The 10963-nt window shown below is 41.3% G+C and overlaps 1 protein-coding gene across 6 annotated transcripts in view; it reads right to left on the bottom strand.

Moving 5' to 3' along the window:
* The window catches only part of Cd47 (CD47 molecule), a 53142-nt gene that overhangs the window by 8221 nt on the left and 33958 nt on the right, over positions 1-10963 (bottom strand). For all 6 annotated transcript variants that reach the window (XM_055593859.1, XM_055593869.1, XM_055593877.1 and 3 more), the window contains 4 exons: positions 8286-8393; positions 7093-7185; positions 6073-6165; positions 4432-4524 (listed from right to left, as the gene is read on the bottom strand). In XM_055593859.1, coding sequence (XP_055449834.1) covers positions 4432-4524; positions 6073-6165; positions 7093-7185; positions 8286-8393 — 387 coding nt within the window. The remainder of the gene's footprint in view (positions 1-4431; positions 4525-6072; positions 6166-7092; positions 7186-8285; positions 8394-10963) is intronic.

The raw sequence follows: 10963 nt of genomic DNA, 5'->3' as shown, positions 1-10963 counted from the left end.
AAGAAAGAAAGAAAGAAAGAAAGAAAGAAAGAAAGAAAGAAAGAAAGGAAGAAAAAGTCACTGCCAACTGCAAGGTTTTGGAGTAACAAAATTTATCAAGAAATTTGTTTGTTGATATAAGAATGACCATTGAATTAGAGCTCACTATTTAGAAAAAGTGAGGAAGTGAACTATACAGGTACACACACTAGTGTCTGACTCTGATAAATACATAAATATTTCAGTAGAGCTGCTTCCTAAGCTGTTCTAACTTTGTTCACTCAGCACGCGAAACGGGTATCTCCTAGAGCAAACGCACTGTAAATTACTGCTGAGTCCTACATTTTGTGTAATGTACATGCCTGACTACTAAAAAGTGAAATATAAACCAAATTTTGAAAAAAATCAAACAGGGACCTAACGCTGAGGATAAGGCAGCTGCTAGCTATGAAGACTGCGGGGCAGGATGCCAGTGACCATAAGGGACAAAAGAGCCGCAGCCAGTGTGGATTGCTGAGAGCAATGGGACGGTTCGGCTGTGCTGCATCCTACCAACATCTAAGCCCCATTCTGCCTGTCTCTGTGAAACCAGTCATGTACCTGGCTCAAGTGCACTGTGTCTCTCTAAGAGCCATGGGTGGCTTTAAATGAATGACCCTCATTGCGGTGGCACTCAGGAAGAGTTTGTTCCTCAAATCCAAGCAAAAAGGCAGGGTCTTTTTAAAGTGGTGGTGAGTGCAGTGGGTTCACAAGCAGCACGTCCAGTAGCCGCCCCAAAAAAACTAAGCCAGTTTAGAGCGTTGTGGCCACCAGCACTGTCTCTATGACTCACCTCAGGGACCATGCCCTATATGGAAGTTTTTTAAAGCAAAGGAACCATCTAGATTTCTGATTGGTGATATGAAGGGGTGTTGTGTAGCACTCTCCTCTGAGATGAAAACCCCCTCCATCCTGCAAGGAAGCTCCGCAGGCTCAAGGAGAAAAAAAAAATTCAAAAGAGCTCCTGAAGTACTTGAATCGGACTAGATTTACTAGGCTCCTCTCTCTCCCAGCTTATATGAACAGTAAAGACCATTGAGAATCACTATCAGATACTCAGACCAGCAAACTCCCTGGAAAAAGAAAATAACGATCATCCAAGGTGTCTGGAAGACCCTCAGGCAAACTGCGCTACTGGCACAGGACACTCCAACCCACTGAGCTGCCTGGAGGCTTATAGGGTTCCAGTGTTCATGGGCTGTTTGTCACCTATGCTGGGGTGGGCTTTTGGTGAGGTGGCTGTGTTTTGAGACATTCCTGCTCACCCCTAAAACTCACTGGTCCCCTGATTTGGATGTTGGGGTTATCCGTTATCCAAGCTTCGATCTGCCACTGTTTTTCTACATGGGAAGAGGACACTTTTCACCTCTCCAGAAACACTGCCTATGACAAGGGTCAGAGATGCTCCTTTAGAGTTAGAGTCAAGCTCAGAAACGTGTCCGTCATATGTAATACTGAGATGCGCTCTTCTGTGCTGCCATGCCCCTGCTCACTGGCACACAATGGCTGCCAAGTTCTCACTTTCAAGTCTGATTTGGCTAGCTGATTCTGAAACAGATCTACAGGAACAGTGGCAATGAGGGGCACTAGCCAGTCCCAGTCCTTGGATATTCTAAAACTACCTGTGCAGGAGTTAGTTTCTCCTGGGGTAATTCTCTCTAACTGCGACATAAGCCATGTGATGAAGAATGGGGATGGCTGGTCTGTTGCCATCATGTCGTGAGCCTATGCATTGGTAGTCACCTCTTTTATTTTTTTAGTCAAAAAGCTTTAAGCATTCCACACATGCTTGCTTGCAGTCTCGCAATGGTTCTTGGTATGTTGCTCTCACTCTGAAATGCCCAACTACATGCCATAAACATATTTTCAGGCTTTCAATTCAATGTTTTTCAATTTTTTTTTTCTAGTGATTCATATATATATAGAGCTTGTAAATAGCAGGCAAGAAATTATATCTAAATAAATACACACAATATATATGTGTGTTTCTGTTATCATTTCAGAATACCTGAGATGTTGTGGCAGACCTGGTTCTCCTGCAAAATTGATTTGAATCAGAAAATTTGTACCTGCCCTTATCCCACACTGAATGGTAAAGGCTTTAAAAACAAACGACTCTTGTGTCACAGACATAATGACTGCAGGTTCCCTATAAAAAAACAAGCTCTGATTTAGGGAGTACAGTTGATTCCCAGTAGTCTTTCTTATGTGCTCATATTGTTATTATAATTTTCTGACATCATAAGGTTAAAATCTTATCGTAAGAAAAATACAATATAATTTAAATGTTATATTTTGCCATAGAAAGCACAAGTTAAAATCATCTCCCTTAAAATGGCAATTAAGGCTACAAATTTAAACTCAGAAAGAAAAAGAATATATAAAAGTTATGATCATCAAAGGGATATTAACTCACTTTAGATTTTGTTATAAGTATCTGAAGATTTTACTGCATTTAAATAAAAAGTCACCCACTTCTACAATGAGCAGGGATTATTCTGGAAACACGACCTTCAGTTCCCGATAAAAGTGCTCAAATTTGCAACCTTAATGCTACATACATTTATATTTAAGCAGTCAGAACACATAAGCAGAACAGTCACTGTCCTAGTCTACCGCAGTATCTAAAAAGCAACCATCCTGTACCTTTTCTTCTTGCCTTTCAACTGACCGAAGGAGTCTCTCTCCACTCTGGTATCAGACAAGTTGATTTGAAAAGTTAATTTAAGATAGTCTCAAATTGTCAACAAAAGTGGACTAAACTCTTAACTTACATATTGTATGTTTACCTAGCAAATCATCATAGTCTGAGTTCACTTTGCTTTAACTGAACACAGTAACATGTGCAATTAGTGTGGCTTTATGAGCTTCAAGGGGACATAAGCCATGGAGGAAGGGTGAGAGCAAAGGCAGCAGCCAGCCATCAGTTGAGGGCAATTCTCATGGCAGCTATGCTGAACTTCACTCTTGATCAGATATGGAAGCCTGGCGACAAAAGGATGCATTCCAGATAGACAGGGAAAAATGAGAGGGGACAGCTGACCATGGCCAGAGACACTTAATCCCACTGCATCCGAGTCACGTGACCGCTGCAGGTCCCACACTGCACCGGAGTTGTGTGAATGCTGCGGGTCACATACTGTTCTTAGCATTCACGGGAGCAACAAAATCAGCGGTGTCAGCTCTCAAGTCCAGACACTGGCTGATTGGAAGTCTAACAAAAATAGAATATGCATCAGAATTCAAGGCATCAGAGTCAGCTCCAGAGCACCAGCCTGCTACAGATGTCTTAGCTGTGGTTTACAGGTTTATGTGGCGTAAAGCCAGGAAAGCTCAGTAAGGGACAACGAATACTTCTGAATGCCCAAACTAAAGGCAGGTACACTTGGGAGTGTTTGAGTTGTTTGCCTAAAAACACTAAAAAGAATATATACATATGTATATATATATAAATACATATATATAAAGCAGATCACATTTCATTATCTGAGACTAAGAAATGAGGTTCAGGAATGAAGGTGAAATTTCTTTGAAAGTCTTCCGTAAACAGTATGCAAATTTTACTGATTATAATAATTCCACTTTTTGTATTAATCTTTAGAAAAGTTCATCTAAGAGCACATGGAAATACTGATTTGCTTCAATTGCTTTGAACTTTCGAGTTTCTTGCCCCATGGTGAAGCATCTGCTCTACTTCATGAACATAGCAAATGGCTTCTTTTTAAGGGAGACTGTCAAAAATCATATAGCTGGGGGCAGGTGTGGCTCGGGCAAGGCACTGCTGACCTAGAGCTTTCCTCTCTGTCTACACATGTTCATAACAATGACGATGACGCAGAAAGCCCACATTTGAGGTTGGCAGATTAAATGCCAAATGGTGCGTCCAAATCCACACTTACTAGAAAAAACAAACAAACAATTTTAAGGCAGTAGAGTCCTGAACATAAAGATCTCTTTTAATATATGGGTTTCTCACTGGAAGTGTTTTGAGGCAATGCACTGGGAGTCATTGGGTATTAAATTATAGACATGACAGGTTTTAGTTTTCAGCTCCTGCCTCCTCAGGGGTGTGCATACAAAGACCAGAGGGACAGACAAAGAGCTCCACAAGAGGAATATGGAACATGAACCAACTAATTAAAATGGAGCCTTCAGAGGTGTCTTCTTTTGCTTATAAAAATAAACTCTCTACCTTCTAACACACAAAGCCATCTCCTTCCTCAATTTGTAACTCAAACTGCAAGAATTCACATGCCTTCACCTTCTTTAATTGCCACCTCTCCAGTTATATTTTCTCATTTTTAGAGACATTAATAGATCTCTGCCCTCAGATGGAAAAGGCACTAAACTCATTTTCTCAGTTATATATCTGAAATTCTTTGTGGAGGCTGAAAAAAACTAAGATCAACTTACCAACAAATTTCATATAAACTAGTCCAAGTAATTCTGCTAGAGCTATGATACCCAAACCTGAAATCAAAAGGGGGCCGTGCACTGGTTCACAGGCTGTGGAGACAAAGGGAGTTCTGTTAGAGATGCAAATAAAGTAAGCAAATCTTAATTTAAAGGAATCAACAATAATGGAATCGATAAAGGAACCGAGGAATCAATCAAAATCAATCAATAATGTCAGATTTCTTTTTCTTTTGGTGTATTTAGTGGCCATAGGTTCCTGGCTCTTTAGATTTGCATACTAGGCAAATCATGCTACTTCTGAGCTGCACCCTTGCACATTCCAGCTTTAAGGATACTATTTTTTTATTCTAATGACCAGTAAGAACATTATCTACACATACACAGTATAAGAATATCCTTATTACTAACTCGGCAAAATAGCTTAATTATTAAAAGAAAACAGCCTTCTTTTTTCCAAGTGTACTCTTACTGTACCAAGATTAGTGAAAAACAGTGTAACATCCAAGATGCCAATCAATTAGAGCCTGGTTATTTGACAAGGTCTCCCCCAAATATGGGCACCACAGTTTGGCTATTAAGACAATCATCCCACAAGCAACAGTGTTGCCATATACAGGTAACAGGCAACATTCTTGTAGCAATGGGAAAAAATACTACTTATACTGGTCTGTTTGAGTGTGTGTGTGTGTGTGTGTGTGTGTGTGTGTGTGTGTGTTGAAAAAGAATTGCTGACAATTCCAAATGCTGAAAATATGCAGAGAAGCAAACTTTCCTTCCCTGATGGTGTTACCAAACAGAGTTCGCCAGTTTACTACAAAAAATTAACTGTACCTTACCACACAATGCAAAAATTACAGCCCTTGGTATTTAGCCAGCTAGAGCTAGAAATTTATATCCACACAAACACACTCTCATTGATGTTTACAGTAGCTTTATTCATCTGTCAGAAAAGGAGGAAAGCAACCAGGATGGCCCCTCAGTAGGTGAATGCAAAACACTAAACACATTATGACAACAATATTTTCCTGCACTAATGAGCTATCAAGCTATAAAAAGACATGGACAAAACTTAAGATTTATATTTAAAGATGAAAGAAGCCTGCACGAAAATGAAGGAAGGCACAAATATAACCTCTGTGCTGTGTGTAGATGAGATCTGGGCTTTTCTCACAAAATAAATCCAGCTCTAAGGAAAATGAAAAACTATTTAGAGTTCAAAAGTCAGTGGTGTCAGGGGTTAGGGAGAGGGACAGACGAAGAGCGTGGAAGACTACTCCACGTGATACCACAATGGGGACACATGTCACCACACATCTGTCACAGTCACGGGATGTATTACTGCACAACCGCAGCAATCACCCATGATGTAAGCTATTAATGATGACAGTGATGATGTCTCTACGTTGGTTCGTCCAGTCCACTACGCTGGTGTGAAATGCTGAGGGAAGCTGTGGGTGTATGGGGAATAGGAAAAAGGGCAGAGCATATGGTAACTCTCTACTTTCCACTAGGTTTTCCCATGAATGCATCATGGATATTCTGAAAGAAAGACCCATGTAGTTTAAAAAAAAAAAGAAGAAGAGAAAGTAAGAGTGCTAAGCTAACTGAAACTGAGAAACAGAGAAAAGAGTGACTCACCCATGATGCAGAGACACAATCCAACCAAAGCGAGGACGTAGCCCAGCACTTGGGTGATCAATATTGCAATGGTGAAAGAGGTCATTCCAAAAGCTGGGGGAGGAAAAGGACATAATGGGAACGTGTGGAGAACTCTGATGCAGCAATCACGCCTACTGGCATTCGACAGGCTCAAAGATGGGCTGTAGTTTGTCTGACGGCATGGTTTCCAGCTAACCTTCCCATACGAATGCCAGCTCCAGACTCACACGATCTGCAAGTTATTACTGTCAGTCACCTGAGAGGGACTGGCAGGTTTTACGAAAATCCTGAAACAAGGTCGTCGTTACATTTATAAGTTGTGCAGTATGGATGGCTTGTTATTCACGCCTTCCCCACAGGCACATGACTGTTTTGAGGGGGGGAAAACCCTACCACACAAACATAATCTCTACCATGTGGGTGAACAAGATCTGAGCTTTTCCAATGAACCTTTAAAGACGGCCAAAGGAGCCTAAGACCCAGTGCTAAATGAGACTCTTTAATAGCAACAAAAACATGACCTTGACCTATTTTTAAAATGAACAAAAATGATACTCATTATAGTTGGGATAGCTACACTTTTCTGTGTCTCCAGCAATAAGAAACTGTTTCTAAAACCTGTGACTTAAAAATCCCATCTCATAGAACCAGTGTTCTAATGCAAAGGTTTATTAAATCAAGAAAAAGAGTGCTTCTAATACTGACTTACGGCTACAACCTCCCCCTAAAATTAGAATATGCAAATAACCATTGAAAAAATTACACAGCACACTTTAAAATTACACCAGTGCCATCAAATATTCAAGAAAACTGCTTTCTACAGAATAATTTTTGAGGAGACCTAGCAACCTTAAAATCAAGCTGCATGGGAAATGCCAGTAAGAATACAATGGACAACATAATAAGCCAGCTTTATTAAAACCATACAAGAATATTTTCAGTAAAGCACTTTTTTTTTTTTTAAAGAAAAAGGCAGACGTCAGACTTAGGCATGCTCACCTGTCATAAACACATTGTACTGAAGTGGTATTAATATTCCTACAGAGATTACAATGAGGCCAAGTCCAGCAGCATTCTTCACAGGGTTTTCTCCTGTTAATAAAGAAATAGATTTAAGGTATTTTCTTGTGTACTTCTTTGTGAAGTTATTTACCAATTCTACTAAATGTTTTTGTCTCAGTGCTACCTTATAAACTGTGAAAGGCTTAAAATATTTTCCTCAAGTTCATACAAAATACATTATTCCTATTTTAACACTTAAGGCCAAACTAAAGACACAGCGTGTTGTGTCTCAATATGTTTGAGACCTTTATTTGGCTTTAACCTTTTAACTGCCTTATATAATTCCAAATGATAAACTCGCCATCACCTTCCACCAATCCATTCATTCCCAGTATTCAGCCAGTCCCCAAAAAGCCAAACCAACTGCTGTTCCATGTTGTTACCTGATTTCATCACCTCCTCAGGCCCTCAGCAGCCCTGGAGGCAAACACAGCTACCAAATCTGTGTTTTGAAGATATGCCTTTGCCACGGTCTCCCTAAGACAATGCAGTGGCATTCACGGTCTGCCTTGGTGAGTCCCCAGCCTTTGCTTTTCTTCCTAGTTCCACCTCTCAGCTGCAATGACCACTTCGGACAGATAGGGCTCCATGTCCACGCCCATTTCCACATCTTAGCCAGCGAGCTTTGCCTCCACAGTGGATTGAGTGAGTGGAGGCCCTGGTTATATTCCCACCTTCCTCTCCCTAGCAACCATGACTCATGTGGCAGAATAAATATTGACTGGGAAAAGATATGCTACTAAGTTAAAGATGTGGAAAGACGTTACCTGAATTGAATGAGTGGCTATCTACCTAGTAAGTGTCCTTGCCCAGAGGAGGAGGAAGGCAGGCCTCACACAGACACAGGACACAGAGGGCCGGAGGAGGCAGGATCTTCTCTACTGGCTAAGGAATTCTAAGCACTGTCTGTAGACACCAGAGGCTAAAGAATGAGGACAAGAATGCTTTCCCAGAGTTTGCAGAGGGGAATGAAGCCCTTGAGAGAGACTCTGGGTCCTTCAGAGAGTTTCTCGTGAGGCCACATCACTCGCCACAATCCGTCACAGCAGGCCCAGAAACCAATCCACAGCCCCGTGGGATGCCGCCTCCCATCAGCCCGCACCCCTGATCCCAGTATCCAGGCATCTTACCCGGAATGAGAAGAATGGCTCCGACAACAACGATGGCGGTGAGCACCACCCCAGCGGCGAGTAGCAGGATGATTTTCTTGTTTGTACGATTGGATTTATATTTAAGTGCTTAAAAGAAACACAAGGAATTACATAACTCAGTCACAAGTGATGGCGTTTTTGTAACACATCATGTGAGAGACTGACAATCCCCTGTGTGTGAGCAGCCTCCAAAGTACCACTCCTCACTACCCTCTACCCCCTGAGTTTTTATAAGTCTTGGCTGTCTACACGCAGATGCTGAAGATGTAGGCGACATTTTCTTTCCTACACTTTATACAATCAAGCTACAAATAATAGACTTTCTAAATTGAAGCATCATTAAACCCTTTCCACATTTTTTTTCCCCAAGCAGTGAATCTGTGCATAGAATATGGCAGGATCCCTGGACCCCACATTCTAGATGCCAGTAAGAGCACCCCCACCCCCATAAAAGTGTTTTCAGGCATTTCAAACACCCCAAATTCATAACACAGCAGAGCCACACACAATGCTGGTAAGACGTAACTACGTAAAGACCAACATTGAGAACAGAAATGTCCCTTTAAAAACAAAAAAACTCAGTGACATATCTAGAAATTTGGGTGATTGAAATGAGGATAGGATAAACAAGAAACAAATCACATCCATGTAAAATCCCTATGGGGAAGAATGCCTATAACTTTCAACTAACTAACAGTGAAATAAGAACACTGCCAAGGGTTCAAAGGGCTCCATGGCAGACATCACTGGTCCTGATAGAGGTTCATCCTCCCTCAGATGCTGCTTCCCTCTCTGAGACAAAAGGCAGTGATAGATCTCAGAACATTTTCTTTTGCTCTCAAATGGACTTTTTGTTTGTTATTGCTGAAATAAAGGAAGGAAGGAAATAGACCATTAAAGGCCGCCTGAGATAAGACCAAGGAGCAGAGAGCTGCAGGATGAGACTGACATGCTGCTGGTACCACCTACAAACGGATACCCTGCTTGCTGGCAGCCAGGGCGTGTGGAGTTTTGAACCAGAAACATCCCCCATCAACACTTGGTGGAGCCCTTTGGGTGAAGTAATAAACTTTCTGGGTCAAGAAGCCTCGCTGGAGGAAAAAGCAGGTTTTAAGAGTTTATATATTCTCCCATTTCCAGCTCTCTCTCTCTCTCTCTCTCTCTCTCTGTGTGTGTGTGTGTGTGTGTGTGTGTCTGTTTTCTCTCCCCCCCTCCATCTGTCCATCTCTCTGCTTTGTGTTTGAAGATGAAGATGTGATCTATCTGCTTCATAGCTGCCATGTATTTCTGCCATTATGAAACTTCCTTTTAGAACCGTAAGCCAAGATAAGTATCTCTTGCTTCTTTAAATTGCTTTTGGTCATGATATTTTATCACAGCAACAAAAAAGTAACTAATACAGGGGGGAATTATTTTAAATGCTGTATTTGCTTTTAATTTTCTTCTACTGAAATGATGAACAGATTAAATGTAACAAAATTGGAAAAGTACTTAATGGCCATAATAAAAATCTATCACAGAAGACACCTGATGACTTTTATTACTCTACTGTTCTAGTTTCTTTCCTGTTGTTGTGATAACACACTCTTCCTAAAAACAGCTCGGGAGAGGAAAGGGCTTATTTCAGCTTACTGGTTACAGTCTACCATTGAGGGAAGAACTCACGCAGGAGCTTTAATTAGAAACCATGGAGGAACTCTGTTGGCTGGCTCATGCTTAGACTGAATTTCGTATAGAGTCCAGGACCATTTATCTGTGCTGCCCTGTACACGGAAGAGCACAGGAAATGTAGTGGGCTGGGCCCTCCTACATGAGTTATCAGTCAGGTCAGTCCACCGCAGGCCAATCTGAGATTAGAAACCCCTCCACTGCCTCTTCTCAGGTGACTTTAGGCTGTGCCAAGCTGACAGTAAAAGCTCATTAGGGAAGCCTCCTCACCATTCTTTCGATTACTCAGTTCTAGTCACTTTAGGAGAAGACAGCAGTCTACAGAGCTGAGTAACTGACACTCTTAGGACCCAGGGGACATCATGTGACAAGATCCCTGGGCTTTGGCGTGCATGGTTAGATCCATCCAGCTCCCAAGCTCACAACATGACTGTCCAGTCCCACCCCTGCCTCCTCAGGAGGAGAAATTTTCACAGCTTCTCTACTTTCAAAGCTTATATACCAGCTAGAAAGAAAAGGAGCCTTGGGCCACAAAAGCCGAAGACCTATTTCACAAAGACAGAAACACATCTCTCGCTAGGCGTATAGTTTACTTTCCATTTAATCTCATATGCACTGCTACCTAGATACAGCATGAAAACTCTGCAAAAGTTGCAACATAAAAGCTGCTTCAAATGTACCACACAATCAATCAAGTGTTTATTAGAGGCACTTCCAGGTTTAATATTTAAAAAAAAAGAGCCATCAAAATAAAGCAACAAGAATTTAGAATACAGGAAAATTTCATGCAGGAACACTGAGTAATGTCATGCTTAGTAAAAATAAAAGTTTAAACACTAACATAAACTTCATTCAGGCTTAGTAGGCAGGCCATTGTAAAGGAAATAATGCCAACAACAGCAACAAAAATAACACACTACAAAATATGACACCCAAAGGTCTTTTAGGGAATCTATGTGTTGGAGGTAGCTTAGTTCTTAGTTCTTGGT

This window comes from Psammomys obesus, unplaced genomic scaffold (genome assembly GCF_907164565.1).
Source record: "Psammomys obesus unplaced genomic scaffold, mPsaObe1.curated_primary_1811, whole genome shotgun sequence".
NCBI classification, from domain to species: domain Eukaryota; kingdom Metazoa; phylum Chordata; class Mammalia; order Rodentia; family Muridae; genus Psammomys; species Psammomys obesus.
This window is presented reverse-complemented; position numbering and strand designations above follow the sequence as displayed.